Source organism: Castor canadensis, chromosome 7, assembly GCF_047511655.1.
Source record: "Castor canadensis chromosome 7, mCasCan1.hap1v2, whole genome shotgun sequence".
NCBI classification, from domain to species: Eukaryota; Metazoa; Chordata; class Mammalia; order Rodentia; family Castoridae; genus Castor; species Castor canadensis.
The window spans coordinates 115,048,474-115,074,616 of NC_133392.1; the positions used below are offsets into that span (position 1 = coordinate 115,048,474).

At 40.7% G+C, this 26,143-nt stretch overlaps 1 protein-coding gene across 8 annotated transcripts in view; it reads right to left on the reverse strand.

The window, feature by feature from the left end:
- Fggy (FGGY carbohydrate kinase domain containing) overlaps positions 1-26,143 on the reverse strand; it is a 397,186-nt gene that overhangs the window by 147,803 nt on the left and 223,240 nt on the right. For all 8 annotated transcript variants that reach the window (XM_074079968.1, XM_074079973.1, XM_074079974.1 and 5 more), the window contains one exon: positions 24,600-24,703. In XM_074079968.1, the coding sequence (XP_073936069.1) occupies positions 24,600-24,703 (104 nt within the window). The remainder of the gene's footprint in view (positions 1-24,599; positions 24,704-26,143) is intronic.

Here is a 26,143-nt window from a genome sequence, read left to right on the forward strand (position 1 = left end):
TGAGAAAGTTCTTACCTATACCTACTAACTCCAGAGTATTTCCTACTCTTTCCTGTATCAACTTTAGAGTTTGTGGTCTGATATTAAGATCCTTGATCCATTTTGAGTTAATCTTGGTATAGGGTGATATACATGGATCTAGTTTCAGTTTTTTGCAGACTGCTAACCAGTTTTCCCAGCAGTTTTTGTTGAAGAGGCTGCTATTTCTCCATCATTTATTTTTAGCTCCTTTGTAAAAGACAAGTTGGTTATAGTTGTGTGGCTTCAAATCTGGGTCCTCTATTCTGTTCCACTGGTCTTCATGTCTGTTTTTGTGCCAGTACCATGCTGTTTTTATTGTTATTGCTTTGTAGTATAGTTTGAAGTCAGGTATCGTGATACCTCCAGCATTGAAGAACCCACTCTTGATTCTCAAATGTGGCTCAGAGGAATTCAGGACATATCCATGCAAGTCTAGACCTGAAGAATCATAATCTTCAGGACTACTCCTCTACTTATGGCCTAACAGAAGAGGAGAAGGCCAAAATGGTTAAGCAAAGAAAATTAAAAACTGTCCATGAACAGTTGGATAGCTCCCCTACTTGAATGCAAAAGTTTTATAAACTGAGAAGTATTTACCAAACATCAACTGAGGTGACTATTGTGAAGGAGTTTATCTCACACATCTCTGTTAAAAAGGAAATTGATGAGAGCATTAAAAACAATGATGAGTGAATAAGAGATCAAGAGAAGAAAGGCTTAAACCCAACATTCTTTGGCTATCTAATAGGTCACTAGGAACAGTACACATGTGACATGTGTGCCAGCACATCCATGGCTGACAGAGATGATCCTAACCCTCCTTCCTGCCATATCTACACCAGGCCTCTGGATCCTTCGCAGGCCAGTCTGCCAAAAGCTGTGTAATCCCTGGAAGTGATATGTGTGTTTCTCTGTCCTCTTCAGGAGGGCCACTCTCACTTATATTCTGTCATGTAAGATCCAAGCAAACCTGAGTCAGACTAAATTTTGACAGAAAAAGGATATTAAAGTTCAGAGAATGAACTCAAATTTCTTTCTGGATTTACAACTAGAGAAGAACCAGGATTTAGATCCAAATCTGACTTTATTCCTTCTCTTCTGAGATACTTTGTTGGAAAAAGAAAAAAAGACGGTAAAAGGAGACGCAAGGACAAAGGAGGCAGATTGTACCTTCCAAATTGACCTGGAGTCACTCCAGCTCCTCTGGGTGGAATATAGCCCTTGGTCAATTCAATAGAGATGATGGGATTTCCCTGTGTCAGGGAACAGGGAAAAAACAACACCAAAAAAAAAATCACACATACCAGTGAGATGTTTCCCTTTTCTTCACATTCTACAGCAGTACTCTGAGAATGTCACGTAAACCTCAAGTTAAAGAAAAAAAACATTATTTTTTTATTTAAATGAGTTCTTATAAAAAGAGAAATAGTTTGTAACAGCTGCAAGAGGAACTTAAAGAAGAAAGACTGCCAGGGGGAAAGTTGATCTCAGAGGGCTTAACCTTGGCCTGTACTCTATAAAGGATCATACTAATATGTAAGGTATGCAAACACTGTAGAACAATCAGAAACAAATGAAATGATGGTTTCAGAGTAACAGGATTCAGCTGTGGGCAATGGCCAGAAGGCAGCTTTTGTTATGAATAGATCATCTGGATGTAAAGCAGACCTGACTTTAACCCTTGGAGTAGGCCATCTAGGGTATGAGAAAGTATATGGAGTCCATCTGGACTTCCTTAGCAGAAAAGAAAAAGAACGAAAAGCAACTGTCTGTAAAATACATGCCATGAAATAGGAGAGGGGTATAGTCCTATGGGGGTGGTTTAAATAGAGTTTGCATATAATTAATCTGTTATGTACTTAGTTTGCAAATCAGTGACAATTATAAGTGCTCTTATTTTTTAATAAAAAAGCATTACAAATGAACATGGGGGAAAAAGGCAGGGAAGGGAACTAACATTTATTAAGCAGATTACTATATGCTATTTGTTACCTACATTGTCATCTGTAATCTTCATGGTAATCCTGCCATTTCCTTCAGTTTACAGATGAAGAAACTACGGCTCACCAGAGTTCAAAGCCTTGCTCATAGCAATACATGTGCCAAGGGACAGGATGGCTATTTGATCTGGACCTGACTTTATGTTCTTCCTACTATACTCGGCTGCCTCTCAGCTACTTAGAAACAACAAAAGTCAGATGAACATAGGGGCTCAATGGAACCAGCCCTTCCACTTCACAAACCTTTCAGCTTTTGCTGTGGGATTATACAGAAGGACCATGGACCCCTGAAAGGGTCAGAGCACAGTCCTAGGGTATTCTCAGTAAGCAAGCCAAACCCTCTCTCTGCACTCATCATGTATCAATCACAGACAAGAAAAAAAGAAACTGGCTCCTAGCCTCAGTCTGGATTTCAGGATGTGTGAATTCTGGCAGAACCCTCTGAGTCCATATCATCTGGGGAGTGTGGGCTTACTTGCCATCGGCCTGGCAATCTGCGAATTTGGCTCTTACCTGAGGGACAGAAGTCATGGTCAAGAGTAGGAGCTATTTTTCCACTTTACTGCCAAACTTGTGGGGAAAGGATGATGACTGAGCACTGAGCCTTGGTAGGAGGGAGCAGTCCACATCTCACTTCACTGGATGCAGAGAAGGGAGAGCTGGTTACCGAGGCCCTGAGGCTGATGAGACAGCTATCTATCTCAGCCCACTGGTGCCATGAAGAGAGGCATCTGAGTTCACCTGAATTAGGAATCACAGCACTGTGCAGCAAGTCATGAGACCCTGTTGAATCCTGGCTTCCTCCCATGTAATGATAGATAAAAATATTTTCCTTCTGGATGTTTAAGACAATCAGAGGCATATTAGCTGTTTCTTTCATACGTTCACATCTGTAATCTTGACGATAATCCTACCACGTGCTGCAAGGCTCTATGTGCAAACTGCCTGAACAAAGTAAATAATCAACAAGTGAGAGCTGATTATTTAACTTTCTACATTTTTTCTGAGTTCAAAGTACAGACTGCTCTAGTTAATCCTGGTAAGAAGCAAACAGGGGAGCCAGGAGTAGGGAAGGAATGGCTGGAGTTGTAGTAGGTTTGAATGGAAGAAATCTGGGTCTCATTTTTCATGCTGGACCATGAGGTTTGCTCAGTTTTCAATTTGTGTCTCTAATGGGTTGATGGTAAAAAGATATCTGATGTTTACATGTGACCATTTGTATTAATTGATGCTCTATACTCATCTGTCAAGAGTTTGCACAATAGCTGCCTCCTAGGGTTGCAGGGCTATTAACTGAGATCTTGTAGTCAAAGCACCTGTCTTGGTTTCTGACAAAGAACAAGTGCCCAATATGGGGCAGCAGAGTAGGGGCCAAGAAGTATCTGGGGCCCTTGAGAAGCAAAATTGTACACAACAGAGATGCTACATAAATTGCTTCAGCAAGCACTTAATTGAGTACCTATTATGTGTCAGGTCCTAGGGAAACAAATATCCTAGTTCTAGTTTTCAATGGAGTTGGAATCTAAAAATGGTAAGAAACTCTGATAAGCACTTCAGTAAATGTATAAATTCTTAGTACAGTGACAGTTTGAAGAAAGTATCACATTTTGGGTCAAATGTGGACTACATAATAACAATAAAAATTGGGCTGGGCATGGTGGGTCTCATCTGTACTCTCAGATATGGGGGGGAGATAGGTAGGAGGATCATGATCAAAGGTAAAAAGTGGCCCTGAGTTCAAACCCCAGTACTACAGGGAAAAAACAAAAGTCACACAGCAGTTACATTCGAATGCATGTGATCAAAAGACTGCTAGTGGTGTTATTTGCATTGTCTCACTTAATGATTACTACAGGCCTGTAAGATTATAATGTAGGTGTCTTTGTCTCCATTTTTCAGTTGAGGGAACTGAGGCTCAGAGGAGTTATGTAACTTGCCCCAGGTCAAGCAGCCATGGCACAGGAGATTTGGAAATAAAATCACAAACCTGTGAGTAGTGGTTGGATTCTGAAAGACCTTTCATAAATGCTGATGAGTAGAAATTTATGTTTTGGAATGAGAAAATAATCCTATTCTTGCTTTGGTTGCTTTATAGGTAGAAGTCCACAAACCCACTGCTGACCCTTTCTACCATGTAGTTCAGGATTTCAGGCCAAATGTACACAGTGGTTCATTTGAATTTGTTTTTATTTGCAAGTAAATGTATAAGGAACAATAATTGTCTGTTCTGTTGCCTGGCAGTTCTTATGGTCATAGGCTGTGTAGCTGTTTTCCACAGAGTTGGGCCTTCCCTGGCCTTCTGGAGCCTCTGGAATCCAGATCTACTTCATGGTGTGTTAGTATGTGTGGTTTCTTCTCTCTTACTAAGTCAGAAATCCATGCAGAGGAAGAGGCTTTGCCTCAAATATGTTTCTCAAGAAACTCCTTCACTGCCTTACCTCATTTTGCCCATCCACTCTTCCCCAAGTCCATGTCTATATCATCTTTTGCCTATCCATGTTTTGAATGTACCAAACCTGCTAATTTGGTCTCGAACTTTTAAACCTTGCAACCAGCCCAGGCACAAAGCCAAGACATAAATTATGAGCCTTGGACACTTCAAAGGGGAAAGGGAACCTGCCAGCTACTCCAGTACTTCTTGTGACTTGATTCAGTTGACACCTGGCCAAAACCCTGTTTCCCCTCTCTCTCATTAATGGCCTGTCTTGTCTTGAGGGCCTGTATTTGAATCGAGACTTTTGTTGATAACTTTGGCTTAGCTATATTCCACCCACAAGTTCATCTTGGTGAGGAAGGCCATCCAGAGCTGCACTCTAAGCAGTACACCAGCTTGGAACTGACACCTTGGAGAAGAGGTGCACATGTGATCAAAGGCAAAGTGCTCTTCCATTGAGAAAATATCCCACAACAAATGTGTCCCCATTAAAATTCCTTCACATACAGCTTTCATGACCATCAGTTCAACCAATCCCAAAACACCTTCAGAGAATAGGAAAGATCCTCTTATTTTGGATAATGAAGAGATAATGGCTCCAAAAAGTCAGATGAATCACTCAAGTCCACCTGGAAAGTGTCAGTGTTAAAAATTAGGTCTTCCCTTTTATTTCCAAGGCCAATGAGTTTTCAGTTGGCATAATATTGAGAAAAAAATGTATACAAGTTCAGAGAACTCACCCTTATATTTCTCCAAAGCCATCATCCCTTTGGTCCCCTATAGGGTGACTTACCAGAGAAAGCCTCATTCATTTAGTTTAATGTTTTGATTTTGGTCAGAAGAAAGATGTTATAGTTGCAATTATACTTAGTATAAAAGTACGAGAATAGTATTTTTATTTAGTGGCACTGAACAGATACTACCAGATCATCAGCCTGGGTGAGAAAGCTCCTCTATACTCCAGGCCAGACCTTTCTACAGATATTCTTGCTCAAGGACAGCTCCCAAGTATTAGAGATATTTGAGCTCAGATGTGAGGGCAAAGTAGGGGTAAAACAGGGAAGGAGTAGACGAAAGGGTATCACAGGCAGAGGAAGAGGAAGCGGAGAGTAGCATGTGCTCTATTGCAGACAGAATGTGAGGGGATGGTGCTCGGCCTGGAGAGGTCAACTGGGCCATGCCCTGTGGGGAGCACAGGACATGCAAAGGATCTGAAGGTAATTACTGCACAGTAATGCAGAGGAGAAGAGTAACATGACTGGAACTAGTAGGAAAGGTACTGTTTCTTCTCCGCAATCAGTTTTGTCACCTGCAAATGAGAGTACTGAATTGGATGATCTTTAAAATTCCTTCTGGGTTTCCATTCTCACAGTTCATTAAATGGATGGCCATCATCATAGCCGTCTTCCTCATGTGGTTATGGAGTTGGTTGCTAAACCTAATAAATGAGTATGTAAAAGATCATTTAAGCTCTAATTAAGGAAAAAGAACACAGAGTTTGGCTTCAAGTGACTTGAGTTCAAAGACAGGGCTGCTACTTACAAACCGTGCATGGAGCAACTCGCGTACTCTTTCTCATCAACAGCTCGGTGGTGCCGATGCTTATTAGGTCAACATAAGGCTAAAAGAACACTGAGTATTTCAAAAGACCTGGCCCTCAGCAGTTACTCAACATGTGTCCACTGACTCCATTAACTGGGCAGGATGAGTTGCACTATAGAGATTCCCTACCCACTCCCCTTATTTTGGCAGTACTAAGGTTTGAACTTGGGGCCTTGTGCTTGCTAAGCAAGCACTCTAAGCACTCTACTACTTGGGCCATGCTCCCAACCTTTTCGCTTTAGGTTATTTTTTGGTTAGGCACTCACGTTTTTGCCTGGGCCTGCCTAGGACAAGCCCCCTTAACTATGTTTCCCATGTATCTGGGATTATAAAGGTACACCACCACATCTGACTTTTTTTGTTGAAATGGGGCCTCACTAACTTTTTGCCTGGGCTGGCCTCAAATTGTGATCCTCCTGATCTTCGCTTCCCAAACAGCTAGGATTATAGGTATGAGCCATCACACCTATTCTTGTCATTTTTATAGTATGCCTACTACATGCCACACATTGGGTAGTTAGAGATGAGCAAGCCACACTTAAGAACCCAAGGTCTGGTGGCAAAGATACACAATTAATACATTTTTTTGGAAACATTTTGGATGCGGTCATGGTAGGAGGCTCACACCAAACTATAAAGAGGTCTATTTAAGCTGGTGACCAATGGCTTACAAACAACGGCTTAACACATATTAAATATATCTCACTCTACAGAAGTTGTGAGATAATTTGGTCTCCAGATCCAATTTTGTCTATTAAAGAGGTTCTCAATTAGGAATCCTAAGGAAATTCCTTCTGAGCAAATGGTCTCTAGGAATAAAAAGGGGGCAGAAAGTAAAAAAAAAAAAAAGGAAAAGCACGAGTTCTTACATGAATTATTGTGTTCCCAGTCAAAAACTAGCGTGGACCTTAGCAGGGAGGCCCAGAGCTAAGGGGACTGACAGGCCTCACTTTCAAAACTATCCCAGGGAAGACGAAAGAAAGTGCATGTGCTCAACAGTCCAATATCATTTCTCCCATACATAAATTAGAGGCAAAGTTTATCAAACTCATTACTGATATCCACCACGTAAGCTTTATAATATAAATGGCCAGGGGTATTTCAGAGGCTAAATGGGCCAAGTGAGAGAAAAATTACACTTTCAATAGTTGTGGGAGAGGCCACTCAATAGGAGAGATAGGCTTTCTTTTTGACCACCAAATGACAGATGCCTACAGGAAATGACTTATATGTAATAAGTGCTTGGGTCATTTTTATAATGAAGACAAAGTAGAAGAAAAAGAAGGAAAAGGGAAAATATATGGGGTTAGGATTAAGGAATTAAACTTTACAGATTTAGGATTCATACTATTGTATGACACTTAAAGATTGGTTACTTTACAATTGTATGTGAGATTGACCTGGGCTTTCTGAGTTAGTCATCTCCAAAACTTTTTTTTTTCATTTTTCTTTTATTATTCATATGTGCATACAAGGCTTGGTTCATTTCTCCCCCCTGCCCCCACCCCCTCCCTTACCACCCACTCCACCCCCTCCCGCTCCCCCACCTCAATACCCAGCAGAAACTATTTTGCCCTTATCTCTAATTCTGTTGTAGAGAGAGTATAAGCAATAATAGGAAGGAACAAGGGGTTTTGCTGGTTGAGATAAGGATAGCTATACAGGGCATTGACTCACATTGATTTCCTGTGCGTGGGTGTTACCTTCTAGGTTAATTCTTTTTGATCTAACCTTTTCTCTAGTTCCTGTTCCCCTTTTCCTATTGGCAAGAATATGAGCCTGACAGGCAGTAGGAGGCAGTGTCAGTGAACTTGACTAAAGTGAAATATAGCTGAAGTCTGAGTTCATGGAATTGAGAAAAGAAATCTGACTCAGGCAGTGGCAGAGGGGCAGGACGGAATTGGATCATCAGAGATGTGCAGGATTTTGTCAAGCTTAGCTGGGGCCAAGAATAAGAAAAGGGGGCTAAAGGGAAACTTCTTGCCTGATGGACCAGCATGTGGAAAAGCTAAAGCAAGTTAGGAATTTTTTCATTCAAGAATTGTCTGTGAGCCTCTAGTATACCAAGGCTGGTCAAGGGACTGGGGATAGAGTCTGGTGAAGAGTAGGGTGATAAAAGCTCATTCAAATACATGTTCTGTCATCTGGTAGTGATGCTATGTCAAAAAATAAAGCAAGACAGGGATAATAAGCAGTATTGTGGGGGCAAGTGTTTTATTTTAATACAGGGTGGTCTGGGAAGACCTTAATGATAGGATAACATTAAATCAGAGAACAGAAGGAAAGGAATGAAGTGTGCATTTTTCAGTGACACAGCCAGGTATCTTAAATGAACAACAAAGAATTAGTGTAGCTGGAGTGGTAGGAACAAGAACAGTGATAGGAAATGAGGGTAGAAAAACAAGGGTAAGCAGATCTTACAGGGCCTGCTTGATCCTTTTTAAGGTCGTTAACTTTAACTTTCAGTGAAATGAAAAAAACACTGAATGGTTTTGAGAAATGAAATGACATAATTTGAGTTATGTTTTAAGTGACCCCCCCCCCACCAGCTGTTGTGATGAGAATAAGCTGTTAGGGTAAAAACAGGGAGTCCAGGCAACAGACTACAGTTGCTCGGACCTGGCTGGTCCACAGTGACTGGATTTTGGCGATACCTTGCTGGTAGAACTGATGGTATTTATTGATGGATTACAGTAGCAAGTGAGAAAAAGAGAGGGGTCAAGGATGTTTGGGCCAGAGCAGCTACAAGACTAGAATTGTTCTTTACTGTTTAGAGAAATAGTGGGAGGAGATTTTAGGGGTGAGAGAAATTAGGAATTCAGCTTTTGACACACTGAATTTCAGGTGTCAATGAGAAAACCAGGAAGAGATATTGACTAGGTGATTACACATATTAGTCAGGATGTCTGGGGAGAGGTCAGTTCGGAGATGCATATTTGGGTGTCAGTCCACAGGTAGTCTTTTAAGCTGTGAGACTTGGTGAGGTCATCAAAAAGGTGAGGGCAGATCAGAAGGGAAGAGGTCTTAGGCAGAGGCTTGGAGGCTAAGGCATCTGAAAATTTATAAATGGTGGTGAAGGAAAGGAATCAGAAAACGAAACCAAAGAGTCCAGTAAAAATAAGAGCTGAAAAAAGAATTCTGGAAGGCAAATGACCCAACTGTGAAGGTAGGCTCTACATGCTGCCCACCAATCCATTTGGTGCCACGAAGGTCACTGGTGACTCAAACAAATGCCTGAGTGGACTTACAAGAACACAGGGTAGCAAGGATGAGGGAGAGAAGGGGCACATTCACAACTCTTGAGAAATGGGGGAGCAGAAGAGGGGGTTGTGGACCAAGGGAGTTTTCCTCTCCTTCCCTTTTATTCTTCAGAGGGGATAGTAGCTTATTCATTCATTCATTCATTCCTTTTTCTATTTTCTTTCTTTTTGAAACAGGGTCTTGCTATATAGCCCAGGGTGGCCTCAAACTCACCATCCTTTTGTCTCAACTTCCCAAGTTCTGAGATTACAGGTATGTACCCCTCCCCAGTGTTATGCTGTAGTTTTATAAGATTAAGTACAAAAACAGATCTGTCAATGCAAGAGAGATAACAAAGACTAGCCAGAGCTTTGTATATGTTCTACTTTGTTGAAGAACCTGTACATTGATGGGTGCACAGGGAAACACAGGTTTATTCTCTTTTCTGCTCTGTTATTTTATTCCTTCAAATGTTTTCTCATTCCTGGGATGAAATTTCCCACTGTGGTATGCTCAAAATTCGCTTTCCCTCCCTGCTGTTGGGATACCATTCCTACAGTTGATCCTTTCAGATGAAGTCCCTTTTTAAGGCATTCCCAGCTGACTCCTTTCTGCTGGAAATGTACACCTTTTCCTTGTCTTTGGTTGCTATGTATTCTGTTGCCAGAGTACCCTCACTCTTTGTCTTACTCTCTCAAATGTAATAGCCAGACTTGTTCTCTTTCCTTAGATTTCACTTCTGACTTTTTCCACCTTTATTTTATATCCACAAGAAGGCTTTTAAGACAACCTTTACTATCCTTCAGCAAACCCTGCATAGGTCTGGATTCTGGGGCTTCTTCAGAAACTCACGGCTAGGAAGATCCCTATTGTAAGATTCTGTTACATATGGCTCTAGTAGAGAGTTTATACAGTGGGAAAGGAGGTAGACAGAGCTAGTTAGGACTAAATAAATTAACTAGCCCTTCTAGGCAATGAGGATTCATCAAAGGCTTTCTGGGAAGAAAATTCCAAGTCAGGAGAAAGTAATCAATTTCTGGACAATGAACCTTCTAATCTTGGGTGTTACTCAAACTAACATTACATGAAATACCTTTTAAAATTACAATTACATATACAAATTAGATCTATAATAAAGTATTTAATCTTAACCCTGCTTGTTTAATGATAACATCCTCATTTATTCATCCATAAGGTATCTACATACAATCTTCTTCCAACATTCGTCACTGTCTTTATGCAGGTGAATGTTAAGTTTGCCACTATATCTATCTTCTTTCCAATTAATACTAGAACTCTTGAGTTCTCTAGTCCCACACTAAGATAATTCTCTGTGAGAACTTTTGTCTTAATTTAGAATAATCAGTTTCAGCACTTCGTGGATAACATATATAAACTGACACTGTGGCATGAGATGATGGCTACATTTAAGGGGAAAATGCAATAAGCAATTATTCCATTAAAGAGAGTATTTTATTTTTGTCCTGATTAAATCATCTTTAACCAGCTGGCTTCAGTTCAGATAGAGTTCAGAATCTTTAGGGCCAAAGTCTAATAGCCAGTGGCAGAATGTTCTGTGATTGACTCGTTCATTTATTCCTTCATATGTCAAATGACTAGCTGACTGTGCCAGGAATTGGACGGAGGTATGAACAGAGCAGAATGAGCTCAACTCATTGAATAAGGGGAGTGGAAAGAAGTGAGGTTTTTTGGCTCACTTTAAAAAAATAATTTACTGGCTTTCAACAAATATTAGGTGCCTTCCATTCAATAAATATTGAATGCCTAAGTCCCAGGCTCTATGCTAGACACTGGGGAGACAAGGGTATCAACAGTCCCTGCCCTAGAGAAGCTTACAGTATAGTAGCAATAGAGTTCTGTGGCAATGGAATGGGGCTTTCTAATAAATAATCTTTAGTGTGATTCAAGTACTGACTATCTCTTAAATGCTACAGAAAACTGTTTCCACAATTTCATAAAAGGGACTATGTATGTACATTCATATGTATCTATGTATGTATGTATCCTACAATTTCTACAAAATCTCATACTTACTGGAGAAATTTTACAGACATTCCTTTTAAGAAAAGGAATGAAAGGAGAATGCTTATTATCACTGTAACTGTTAAATATAATAATGGAGGCCCTGGCAAACACAATTAGACAAAAATTAGCAAAAATATATTTTTTTTGCTAATCATCAGATTACATGATGATTTACAGATGATATGATCTTGTAGATACATCTCATCCTGTCCTCTTGCCCTGGACCATGTTTTTTTCCAACCAAAATATCAGATATCACTGACATAGAACTCTTTGCCAAGCATCTGAACTATACAGATCTCCCCACTCTCTAGTCAGCCTATAACTGTTACCTCATAGAACAGAAAAAGGACTTTCAAATGTGGTTAGGGATTTTGAAATGGGGAGACAATTCTGATCTACCCATGTGTATTCTAAATGCACTCATAACTGTCCTTATGAGAGACAGAGGGTGGTATGAGCACAGATGAGGAAAAGGTGATGGCCATAGGAGCTAAGATTGGAGTAGCATAGTGACAAGCCAAGGAAAGCCAGCAGCCACTAACATTGGAAGAGGCAAGGTACCTTCACAGGGAGCACAGCCTTGCCAATACTTGATCTCACCATAGTGAAACCGATTTTGGACTTCTAAACTTTGGACCATAAGGGAATAAATATGTGTTGAATAAATTTGTGAAAATATGTTACAGCAGCAGTTACAGCTTCCTGGCTTCCACAGCTAGAAGGAAAATATGATCAGCTATATAGCTTTTAGTTATTGGAAGAAAAATATATTGGTTCAGATCAAACAATACTTTTACAGTGTATTCTAAAACAAATTTTCAAGTGGAATTTTATATGTGACATATAGTCATAGCAAACACAGGCATGACCTTGTATGGCTTGCTCGTTTTTCCTTCCTTATTCCCTTCCCTTCCCTCTCTCCCTTCATTCTTTCTTTTTTGATATTTTAAAACTTTCCATTCAAAAATTATTTTACAGTTATTGGAGGGGTACAAGAATAGCATAAAGAATTCCTGTACACACTTCATTCAGATTTTCCCATTCTGTCTATATTATACACACAACACACACACACCGTGTGTGCATATATTTTCTAAACCATTTGAAAGTGAGTTTCAAATTAATGCCCATTTATTCCTAAATACTTCTGCATATTTTACAAACAAGACACTCTATATACAACTGTAATACAATTATCCTTTTAGGAAGTGAGCATTGGTATAATTCTATTATCTAACTTATAGACCTTATTAAAATTTCATCAATTGTCCACTAAATGTCCTTTATATTAGCAGTAAAAAGGAAAATTTTCTCCACCTGAGGATGCAATTAATCATCACACATGCACCTCAGTTGTCTGGAACCCTCTTTGGGTCTGTTTATCTTTTATGATCTTGATATTTTGAAGAGCAGAGGCAGATTACTTTTTAGAATCTCTTGCAATTTGGGTTTCTGACATTTCCTAGTGATTTCATTCAGCTTAGGTGTTCAGGACAGGATGACTACAGGAATAACATTGTGTCCACATGGCTACTTCCTGGGGAGATCTTTGATGAGAGCAAGAGTCAAACATGTAAAACATTTCATATAAAAACCTAGTGAACAGTGTTACAAGAAAATTTTCTCTCTCATAAGTTCAGTCTGCCCCAGAAAAGGCTGCAAATCTCTTCTCTCTTGTCTCTGCTCCCTCAGCTAATCATGGAAGATGGGATGAGACACCTAGGAAGTCTGTTTTGTATCCATACTGCATCCATGATGTCTTCATTGCCAAGAACTGCTACTGATTTGATCTTCTAAACATTTTTCAAATGTCCACCCTTCTCTCCACCTCCTCCACCATAATCCCTGGCATCATCTCTCATTCCAACTCCCAATTTCCTTCTACCTGGTCTCATAGCATCCACTTTGGTATCTCTCCAATCTGTCCTGCAAGGGGCAATCCTTTGTAAAACCAATTATGTTACCACTGTGCTTAAAAGCTTTCAGTTTCTTTAAGATGAAAGACTGCAATCCTTCACAAACCTTACAACTCTCTTTGCTCTTCCAGCCTTTACTTGTACCAGCCTTCCCTCCTGCCCCACACCAAAGCTGCCAATTTCCTTCCCATACCCTGCTGTACTGTCTTTCTGAATACTTTTCTCTCCACCACCGACCACAGCCATACACAGCCTTCCTTCCTTCCCACAGACTCTTTGCTCAGCCACGAAGTCAAAATCTCTCAGCTCAGACATCACTGTACCATGCATATAGCTTTGTTCTCTCAGAGAGAGCACAGAACTGTATAGCACTTACACATCACACACACCAAGGCATGTATAAACATATGAGAACATTTTAAAGACTGGTAACTATAAATTCCTAAAATATATTTTCTCTATTGCTTCTTTTTGGATTTTCTATGAATGAAATAATTCTGTACATATTCTCTCATCCATTGTTTCCTTCACCTAAAATTCTGTGATTCATCAATGTTATATGCAGATATAGTTCTTCATTTAAATGTGTATGCCACCATATGAACATAATACAGTTTAGTTGTTCATTCTACTATTGGTGGGAATTTGGGATGTTCTTATTTGGGGCTATGATGAAACATAATGCTATGAATACTCTTGCACTTGTCTCTGGGCATATGTTGGTATACAGGTGCAATAGTTTCTCCAGGTTTTTAACCTAGGAATGGAATCGGTGGAGTGTTGGGGCATGTGCATATTCATAAATCTGTTTTCCAAAGTGACTGTATCAATTTATATTTCCTCCAGCAGGGTATGGAAGCAACACACTTATCTGTAATTATACATGTGAGTGACTGGATTTTGGTATCCGTTTCCTCCACTAGACTGTAAAGTCTAATGTCTACTTCTGCTCACCATTTTCAGTCCAATGCCTGGTTCACAATAGATGGTCAAAGCAAGTAGATGAAGAAAAGAAGGCTTTAGGCATTCTGGATATGAACACAGTCTGTCTATGTGACTCAAAAAATTCATGTCTTTTCTACCGCACTACATTTTCCTTACCTCAAAATGGTGATATTCATTTACATCATATTTATTACTTCTCAATGCAATAGAGGTAATCAAATGAGATTATAGATACTAAGTCAATGAACACAGAGTATATGTTACTTGTCACCAGTGTTCCCCCACCATGCACCTGGACTCAGAGGTCCAAAGATGGGGATATGAGAGAGGGTTGTCAATGGAAAATGTTTTATGAATGTATGTGGATTAAGATTGCTTTGTAGAGAAAGATGGGGTTTCAAATATCACTTCAGGAAAAACCAGGGAGACCAATTAAGGCTTTCAAGTCCAAACTGCACCTGCGTCTCAAATTATTCACTAGCACAAACAAAAGAAGCTTGCTCCAAGTCCTGATAAGAACAAATATTTTTAAATGCTTTACCCAGGTGGCAAGATCTTTTATCTGTGCCTGGACTCAAGGAAGAGTTGGGCAGAAAGCTGGGCTAAACACTACACTTTGGGTGGGTACTGAGGGCTCAATAGTAAACTGTGACTTCCTAGTTACACTGAAAGATCTTAGGCCTTTGTGGTTTCCTGTTGTGCTGTGGTGTGTCTGTGCTCTGGCTTCTGGTTTGTCTACAGACAAACGAAGCTCTGTAGAGAGCTACAAATAGGGTCTCTCACTGTTTGAAGACAAAATTCCACAATCTCTAATTGTCAGCAGATTCTACCAGGTAGTCTGTTCAAGTAAGAGCTTCTCAGAATGTTTGTACCTAAGCTTACCAAGAGACACATTCTTTGAAAGAATGGAAATCCAAGGGACCTTCTAAGTGGGTCCCAAACTCATCAGGGCTTGACTGACTCTTTTGCTTGATTGCCTTCAATTTACATTAATTTTATACTCATTTACTTTTACTCACAAAGCCATCAAGTATAAATTAAGTATATCATCTACATATAAGGCACTGAGGAAGCAGTGATGGAAAGATATAATCGGTACTCTGAAGACACTTGAAGCAGTTTCTAAAGATCCTCCATTAGAATCACCTGAGTAGATCTTAAAACTAAAGACTCTGGGGCTTATGATGTGGTTCAGTGGTAAAGCATAGACTTAGCATGTATAAAGCCCTGGGTTCAATTTCCAGCACTAAATAAAGAAGTAAATCGAATAAAATAAAACAAAATGAAAAACAGATTCTTATATACCATTTCCCAGACAGACTTACTGAAACAGACCCTGTGGGATTAAGGCTAGAAGGACTGTATTTTTAAAAGCCGTTTCCCAGATAATTTTATGCACATTAAGTTAGAACCACTGGTTTGCAGCTCAATGGAGAATTAAGTCACAAAACCAACTAGTTTTGAGAAGGCCTTCCTGAAACAACCAGATTTTCACCAGCGGGGGCAGGATCCATCAGTTTGAGCAAAGGAAGATGAATCAACTAAGGATGCAGCAGCAATGGCTCTAGGTTTTGCTCAGATAGTATCTGAATCTTGGCCCTGTCAATTACTAGTTTCTCTTGAAAAAGAAAAAGAAAACAACACCTGCTCAGACTGCCTTATTTCATTTTTCTGAGCACCAAATTCTATAAGGCATTTTACACACTTTAAAGCACCAAGAAAAAGTCCTTTTATGATCACAAACTTTCATAAACAAGAAAATAATTAAGGCATCCCTTAAGGTTTCTCTTAAGCAGTTAAAATAACTTCATCTTTCAACCATTCCCAACCTTGCTTGTGGGATCCACTTTCTATTAATCATTATAGCTATGGATTCTGCGGTTCCTTTCAAATTCCAGCAGCTTTTGCAAAAAGCACAGGTCAAAACTGGAGCCAGTCCTAAGGATAGCAGTGAGATATGCATCTGGTAGCATGTAGACACTTTCAAAGAATGGATATGAAAAGACCATGGACAGCCTACAATATCTCTGGCAACAATTCTGTTATTTCTTAGATAGGGAAATGAAGTTCTTTGAACTTTTGTTCAATATGAATATATTAGTAATACCCTTTATTCTGATATAAAACATGTCTATTTCATCCTTCTCTTTCCTAGCTCTGCAAAAAGATCTATGGAGGTCCAAAGGAGGCACAATCACCTAAGCCTGGTGCAGGAAGAGAACATGGCTTTGTGGAGGTGCTGCTTAGACTGGAATTTCGGGGGAAGACATACACTAATAACATTGTGGTGATTATGAATGTAGGCTCTGGGGCTCCTGTGGTTTGGTTCAACATCAATTTCACCTTTTCCTAATTCTGTGACCTTTCCAAACTTTAGTTTCTGCATCTGAACACTGGGGTCATAATACAATGACAACCACACCACTGAGTTTCCTGGGAATAGAAACACAGTGAGTTCTCAGTAGGTGTGTGTTACACTGATGATGATTCTGGTAATGATGCTATTCAAGAGAGAGAAGGGAGATGTAGATACCAAATACAAAAAGGTATTTTATGACTCATTTGGTAGTAAATTCTGATCTGAACAGATCAAGCCATTAAGCACTATTTAACCTACTTAGAGTGAATGTTCATGTTTTACTATAGAAATGTTAATGTGTCTCATTATGGGTGCTAAGCTAGCTCTCACTGGGCTTTTTATTTTTATTTTTTTAGAGGTATTGGTATTTGATCTCAGGCAGGGCTCTGCACTTTACTATACAGGTGCTCTACCTCTTGAGCCACACCTCCAGTCCTTTTTGCTGTGGGTATTTGGAAATAGGGTCTCACTTTTTGCCCAGGCCAGCTTGGACAACAATCTTCTGATTTCACTCCTCTCACTGTAGCTGGGACGACAGGTGTGCAGGATCTCACAAACTTTTTTGCCCTGGAACGGTGATCCTCCCAATCTCAGCCTTCAGTGTAGCTTGGGATGACGAATACATGCTGCCCTACCTGCCTATTGGTTGAGATGGGGATTCTGCAAACTTTTTATCCAGGCTAGCCTCGAACTGCGATCTTCCCAATCTCAGTAGTTAGGATTATAGGTATGGCCACTGGTGTCCCACTTAAAATCTGGTCATTCATTATTCTCAAACATAATCTGTCCCCAGAGAATTCAGATAAGAGTGTGTTGATAAACCTGCTAGAACATATGTTAAAAGGTGAGGGATAGCAGGAATGGGGTGAGAAGTAGGCAGGGATCTACTATGCCCTGCTAGGATTCAGGCAACTTGCCAAGAGGTTTTTGTTTCTGTTTTGCGGTGTCTGGTTTTGAACTCAGGGCCTCATGCTTGCTAGGCAGGTGCTAGACCACTTGAGCCACTCCTCCAGCCCTTGCCAAGAGGTTTTTAACTGGGAGAGGGAAGTCATCCTATTTTATATTCAGGGCTTCCTTCACTGTGAGTGGATCAGGATAGACAGTTCCATGGAAATGGATGTCAAATGAATTACAATACAAAACATGAATGAATTACAATATAAAAGTAACTGAGTATTCTCTCTGTGGGCTCCCCTTCTTTTTCATGTATCATATCCCTAACTCTGGAAAACCCTAGCACTGTCTTCCAGGATCATAGCAAATCTCACAGTTAGTAGTTACATGGAAACCTGAGGAGCATTCAGTTATTTTTATCATAAAGCCAAATGATAGGAGCATACATAATGCAGGCCCCATGATTAGCCTATGTCAGGTAGCAACTGGGCAGTAGATTAACCTTTGAAAAGAATCCTTCAGCTGTATGTTCCCTCAACCAACATAATTATGGCTCAAACTTTGTATGGTTCCACAAAAAGCAAAATCACTGGTAGAAAAGCCCAACCAAATACACTTTTGGCAATTAAATGCTGTTGACAGTTTTTAGTCAGTTTTATATTTCAGTGAAAGATTTAGTTCCCACATAGACGGAGTTGTGTGACTGAACTGACCAATGCTGCTGTGTAATATAGAAAAGGTCACTTAATCAAGGAGAGAACTGGGTACTTCATGTGCCGTGTCTTCCTTTGCCTGTACAGCCTGTCACAGAACAAAAAACAGAGACATCAAACCAGTACTGTATACTTGCTCTTCAACAAACCATTATGTCTTGTTACCTGGCAATTTTCTGTCTGTCTGTCCAAGACGCTGCATTTTATAGAATAACCTGAAAGATGGGCACTAGATCTCTCTCTCATACATCACTAAACTCAATTCTCTAGAAATTTAAAAATATATGGTAGGGGGTAAATTTTATGGTATGTGAATTACCTTTCAATAAAAAATGCTTAAAATACATGACACTATCACAGTTACTTTCACCTCCTTAGGATTTAACACTTCATTTCTTTTTGAACTGAATATATCCCAAATCCATTAGAACCTAGACAAAACATTCACTTAATTTTCCAATTTGAACTTTTCATACTACTGGCAGGAGGGGAGCCACTGACAGTTTATTGGGAAGGGATTTTCAATCTCATTCTTATTGTGCTTATTGCTCAAAAACTTCTCTTTATTTCTTTTGGGATCTTTGTTCTCTTAGATGTTATTTCTCCTGGAGTGCTGACCACTGGTTGAGTGGAAAAGTAGAAACCCCTAAGCTGGCCCTTGGGGAAAAGTAAGAAAACTTAATGTTATGTGAAAAAAGTCACACTTGGAATACAAAATGAGAGGCAGAAAAGGGGATGAGAAGATAAGGGATAACAAGGCAAATTTTTAAAGCCTCTGAACTAAAGGCATACAAGTAATGACTCACGCATGTTGAAGAGTTGCCAGTAGCATGATGCTCAGAGCAGCTCTACTGTGGCTGTCTTCAACATCCAGCCCACTCATACTGCGCCTCTGCAAAGGCACAAACCCTGCCATCACTGCTACGTAGCCCTCAGCAGCCACAGAACCAGTCACCCACACAGCAGATGAGTTTAAAAAAAAAATCAATGTGGTTTTCATTTCATGCTCTTCCACATGAATAGGAAAACATCTTCATGAGTTGGGAAGTTAGCCACATGTCTTCAAATTGCCAAATTCAGTACTTGACTACAGAGCAGCAGGAGAAGAGGGAAGATTAAATAAGGAGTCTCATAAATACTGTCCTCCCAGGGGATGATGGTGACAAATGATGCTGTTTATTTTTATTGTTACCATTAGGCTGGTGGTCTCTTGAAAGGCAGTGATTTGGAAGACTGGGAAGAAGGCAAAATGGAAGCACTGTGGTCTAGAGGGATCCAGACTTTGGAAAGAAAAGAAAAAATCTGTCTTGTAATCACTTTCCTCCCATTCCCATAAAACATGTGTGTGCATGGTTGATCCATGCCACAGCCTGTGCCTCATAGTTCTGCAAAGAGTTCAGAGTAGGAGGAGCTTTGGAATCCAACAGCCTGAGTTGCAAACCTCTCTAGAGGACTCACTAGCTATGTAACCTTGGGCAAGTAGTTTGTCTCTCTAAGCCTCAGTTTCAGTGCTTGTAAATTTTTAGAATTCTGATAGCTGCATAATGTTATTATGAGGATTAAAAAATATGCACCCAGTTTTCTTAGACCATGATAAAAATGCAATAAATATTAGATGTTTTTGTCATTGCTGCTAATTTTACTCCACCACAAGAGTCCTCTAGAAGTTTACACCCCCATCTGCCACCCCTAGGTCTTGGGAGGGGAACATGATCTCCTCCTGCAGCTCTTCAGGAGGCAACTGAAATGCAGCTACCCATTTTCTCCCTCCACTACTTCTACCATTCTCCCAGGTAAGCTGCAGTCCTTTGCAGAGAGCTGAGTTCAGGAGAGATGCCAGGTAGGCTCTCACCAGGCTTTTGTTACTGACCTTCAGAGAAGCTTCCTTTCACCTGAGTTTCTGTTGTCTGTGGGCTTCCAGAAACAGGGGGCTACACAGTCCTCAGTCCTGCCCAGCTTTTATAGGAATGGAATATCTGGATCACTGGGAGGTATAACTGTTTAAGAAACTGTTCAATTGTTTTCCAAAATGTTCATGCCATTTCACATTCCTGGCAGTGGTGTGTGAGAGTTCTAGTTCCCCACCATCTCACCACGACTTTAGCCATTTTAGTAAGGGTGTAGTGGATCTCATTGTGGTTTTATTTCCCTTTCCTGCCCAAAGGCAGTTAAGTATCCTTGGCTTCACTAACAAATACACCTTGTCCACTGCCCCACTGGCAATGCCTCTGGGTAAAATGCAGCTACACAAGGCTCAGACACCCTTTGCTTTTGTGAATATTTTCCTCAGATGGTCAGAGGTAGCTGTAGAGTGCCCTTAAAGATTTTTCACAAAGAACACAGCTCTAACACTATGGCACAGTCTGAAGGGAGACTTTTCTCTGGCCTAGAGCCCAAAGACTCCAAGGCCATAGGCTTCCAACTGTCTTTCTCAACTGAATAGTCATCAGGCCACAAAGCCAGGCAGCCTAAGTGCTTTCTGGTGAGGTCCAAAAGGAGGAAATCATGCCCTCCTTCCAAGGGCACAGAGTGGCAGTGGGTAGGGCAGGGGATGGGAATGGAATGTTCTAGAGGTCTATCTCAGTGGAGGAAAGAAGAGAGAACAAGAATGTCCCCTCCCCTTGCTATGACTTCGTGCTTCACCATGTGATCTCTCTCTCTGGCCAGCACTTACCAAAATGTCATTGGGTCCTCACCAACCCCTCCCCAGAGCAGACCCAATCCCAGAACCATCCCCTTGAACCTCCAGAACTATAGACTAAAACCCACTTTTCTTTAGAAAAAAAATCTAGCTGCAGACATTTTATTGTCATGTATATTTCCTATCCCAATTCTAGAGCCAACCATTTTTCCAAGGAGTCCTGGTTCTCTTTATTGAATTTGGGTATGAGGAACCACGATCTGGGTACAAGGTGTGCCTGTAACAGCTAGTTGGTAGAGTATTCTTGTTTCTAGGCCCTTCCAGATGACAGAGCTGGGAAATATGCATGCTTGCTAACCTGTGTATGTACACATACCCATAAGCATTTCCTACGTAAGGCTAAATATGAGCTCATACTGATGTCACCAATTCTAATCCATTACTATATGGATCATTCTAGTCTTAATGAATCATTTTTAATAATAACATAATATTTGGTATTTTATGCCAGGAACAGTGCCAAATCATTTATAAAGACTGTTTAATTTAGGCTGGGTGTGGTGGTTCATACCTGTAATCCCATCTACTTGGGAGGCTGAGATAAGGACCACTGCACTCCAATGGCAACCCAAGCAAAAGTGCAAGACCCTATCTGAAAAACAAACTAAAGGCAAAAGGAGTAGGGAAGTGACTCAAGTGATAGAGCACTTGCCTAGTAAGTGTGAGGCATAACTTTATGGAAAATTCTACTGCCCAAAATTAACAAATAAAGAAACTAAGGCACTGACAAATGAAATATCTTACTTAAATTCACTTATTCAATGGTAGGACCAGCATAAGGAGCCTATGACTTTGACATTCTATAGTCACTCTGACTCTGTGTCTAAATTCACCTGAGACTGAGAAACTTTCCTTGCTAAGCAATTTAAGGTGCTCTCATGAAGCATTGCTCTGTGCCTTATGTGGCAATACTCAGGCCCAGCCCACCATGTGAAGCCTATTCACCATTTCACATGCTAACTGGAGGACAAGCTGCCAAGTCACAACCTGACTTGACAGCTCCAGAAAGGGAAGCTGGAACAATGGCAAGGAGCAGCTCCCTCTGACTCTGTGACTTTGCAACCTCTGGCTAACCTCCGCTGTGTGTTGCCCTGCATTTGGGTGACTTGGTAGTAATTAACTCTGAACAAGCAGCTCTGCTTTCACAGAGTTAAAAAAAAGAACATTTTTTTTCTGTTAATTAAATCATGAGTGAGGAAGATAAATGTGCAGCCCATACTTGTATCTTCTAAAATATCAAAGGCCTGATTAGTATATCCTATGTTCAACCTCAGGTTTTTTTCTTCAGATTCCTGGAGGTAACAGGAACCTGGAGGTAGGGAGCTTCTAAGTATTTACCAGTACTCAATTACTTGGTCCTTCCTTCCTTTAATCATTATTTTTGAGTGACCTAGAAAGAGGCACTCTGGATCAAGCACAAAATGTTCCTAGGAATTTTGTCTCAATTAGCCCACTGAATTGGAAACATCAGAAGTGAGTAGACAGAAAGTAAGGGGATACTTTAGATCATGTTGAAAACCACTTTTTGACAAACTCACAGCCCCTTTGGTCCCTGTATTCTGTTGGGTGAATTTTTCCTGACAGTTGGTGGTTTTATTTGCCAGAACCACAACAAAAGGGTCCTTGAGTTTCGCTGGGAGTGTTTCCTCAGACCTGAGCCTCTCCTAGACCTCACAAAGGTGTTATTGTTGCCTGTTTGCTGAGCTCCCAGCACCTGAGGGAGATCAAAGGCACTTTCTGAGGACAGGAAGACCATAGTCTGTTCCTCATGACATAAAATTAAAGCTGATGATTAATCCCCTTGGCCCAGAAGGTCCCTTCCCACTCCCAAGTACAAAGTAGGGTGGAGGTGGGGACTGTATTTTCAGTACAACACCACATAATAAACTGGCATTTTATGGCCCTCATTCATTGAAACCAACTGCCCATCAGATTCATTAAAGCCCAAACAATTGCTTCATGTGAACAATTTATGTCACTGCGAAACTTTCATAAGAATCTCCACCATTCTTGCGTGTCGACTATATCCTAGGCACATACAGATATAGCACACATCATCCATCAACTCTATGGGACAGGCATCATTACCCCTAGTTTGACAGATAAGGAATCTCAGGGTCAGCGAAGTTAAGTGGCTCACTCAGATCACAGAGCCAAAATATACGGAAGCAGATGCTTCAGCCTACATCTGGTGATCTGAAAGCTCACACGCTCTCCATCCCATGATGGGCACATGGTGAGCATGCATGACATAGCATGGTGTGGAGGAGAATGAGCTTTAGAACCAGACAGAACAAAATCTGAGTTCTTAGCTCAGAGCCCAGAGAAACATAAAAGGAAATGTAATTCTTTAAAGCCAAACCCAAACATCACCTCAGGAAGATGTCTATAACCCTTTCCCCTCCCAGCAGTCAGCCTCTGTTTCCTTGCTGCTGGACAACAACAGGACTGGTAATCAAGAGCTGGCTCTGCGCAGGGTTCACCCTGCATGAAGTACTGTACATTGCTCATTCGGTCCCCATACTAAACAGGGACTAGTGCACTCCCCTTCCCATCCCTTAAGGAACCTGAGGCCCAGAGAAGTGAAACTCCTTGCCCAAGGGCCCAAACTCTGGAAGTGGAAGTAGGATTAGAAACTAGTTGGGATGGCTTTATTTTGTCTATGATGTGGGAGACCACATAGGAGAACACCTTGCAAAGTGTCTGGCACAAGACACATAACATATGCTCACTATCACAAGTTCAATCTGAATCTGTATTTGAGGGCTTTATACTGTACTGTTATGATTTTATCTCATATGGGGGGAGGGGGGCTATGCCATCCTTATGTCCCCAGACATTAGCACAGCCAGAACCTGAAAGCAGGAATCAGTAAATAAAGGCACCTCTATCAGTAAAAAAGGATCAGTGGTCCTACAGTTACTAAACAGCTTCACATGACACATGATTTCCTCCTTAGTTGCAGAGTTTCTGTCTCAGGCTGTATCCCACACTACTCTCTGCTCATCTCCCACTCCTCCCCCACTTTCCCCTTTATTTTACTTGTCTGGGAAAAATCCAAGGAGTAGTCCATCTCAGTTTAACAGAGTAATGACTTTTAAATAAAAATATAGTAGAAATGGGTACTTATCGAAATGGAATGCTTTCAGACTCATGCATTTAAAGAAGATATAAATTTTAGGGAAGGCACTAAATTTTAACTGCAATCTTGGAGAAAGCCTTTCCACTAATTCACGGGGAAAAATTAACAAGTGAAAATTGCTTATCAGTGTTCTTTTAAAGTCATGATATGCAGCCTAATTCTATAGATCACCAGGACACTCCCAGGGAGATGGATTTATATTAATGGAGAAAGAGCTCAGTGGCCAAAGAAAACAGACACCTCTTTGCAGGGAGGACTTGGCTACTCCTTGGGGAGAGATCAGACTGGAGGATTGAGGCTTGCCATCTTTGGGCCCAAGTTCGCTTGTCATGTTTGGGTTCTCTGTCCAGCGTGGCTTCAAAAGCAGACTCAATTCTCTCATACTTTTTAAGAGTTTGGTCCCTGGAAAATAACTTGACAAGTCTAAGCAAGGTTGTGGGAGGGAGGGCTGGACTTTGGACTAGGGGCAAAAGGGAACAGAGGGAAGAAGTGAAGGATATGAAGGAGATAGCAGCTCAGGATCCCCCCCAGAGCTGCCTCCCACTATATGTGGTAGCCTTGCCTTTGTGCTCAGCTCACTCACCCCCATGTGGCAAGAAGATGTTCCACAGATGATAGCTAGTCGTGATGTCACTGGTTGTCCCTCACAGATGAGTCCATTACCCCTCACATCGGCTCCAATCACTCCTGTGAGAAAGAAAAACAAACAAAATCCTCTTTAAAAAAGGGAAGCAAGCTAAAAACAACCATAAACACTTTTATAAAAAGTCAAACAACATGGAAGAAGAGTTCCAGGTACAGACCAGTCTCAAATTGAACCTAAAAGAGCATACTTGCCTTCTATAGGCAAACTAGGAAACCTACTGATTTTACTTTACTCTGATCCATGAATGGCATCCAACCTTGTAATATTAGTAACCATAATGACTTATATACCAAAAGCAATGGTTACAAGTTTCATGCTATGTATCAGGCACTATGTTATATATTTATATGTATGGTCTCATTTGATATTAAAGACATCAAGTAAATGTTATTAATACCACAGACATCAGAGGATGTGCCCAAGGTCACAATGCTATTAAAGATCCCCTAGAATCTAGCTTAATCACATCTCAATCTGAAAGAAGGAAAAAGCAAAGGAACAGTTTGATGACTACATCTTCCACATTCCTAGGTCATCATTCTTGCTTCTACTCATTGCAAAGCTCCAAATGTGAAAGAGAGTAAGTCTCTGTTAAAAGAATGCCATGGAGGAGGGAGGTTCCCATAAAGAATAGAAACTCAGATCTTTCCACTCACACTACATTCTTTGATACTTCTTGTGCAAGTAAAATTACAAATATGACTACAGAACTAGTTACAGCTGTTCTTCATTTATTCAAATATCAAACAAGCACCTTCTATGACAAAATGATATACTGGGTGCAATGTGGGAGCCACAAATATGTAAGTTTGCAAAATTAAAATATGATGCAGGCAGCAAAAGGTGAGTAAACCAGAGCTCAGACACTGGGATGCAGGAGAGAAAAGTTTCTGCTGAACCCATCAGCTCTATGCACAGACACTCTGTTCTCAATTTCCATTACATAGACTCTTTTTTAATCAAGACCTTTGCGTGTGCTCATTCCTCTGCCAGGAAGGACATTCCTCAACCTCTCTGCCAGATTAACTCCTGTTTATTACTAACTCAGACGTTGTTTTCTCAGAAAGGGCTTTCCTGACACTCTGGGAAAAATGAACTCTCCTGTTTTACATTCTCATGCACCACTGAACTTCCTTAGCAGAAGAGATGCTGGTAATTTTGAGTTATCATCCACTGTACGCTTTCATTCTATGATAAAAACTGCAGGATGCTGGTACTGCCTTATTCACATCCTTAGCAGCCCAGGACCTACTATAGTTGCTAGCTCAGGGCAGGAAGTAAGAGTATAAATGCTTGGGGAGGCAAGGATGAAGAAGACAAAACCTTGTGCTCAGCATGCTGACAGTCTGGCAAGGGAAAGAAAACCTTAAATGGAGCATTTCAGTGCAGGGAATCACTACAGATCCACAGCAGAAACTGCAGACTCTCAAGGGGGTTTCCTAAAGAATTCAATATATATGAGTTTTGTAGGAGTTGGCCAG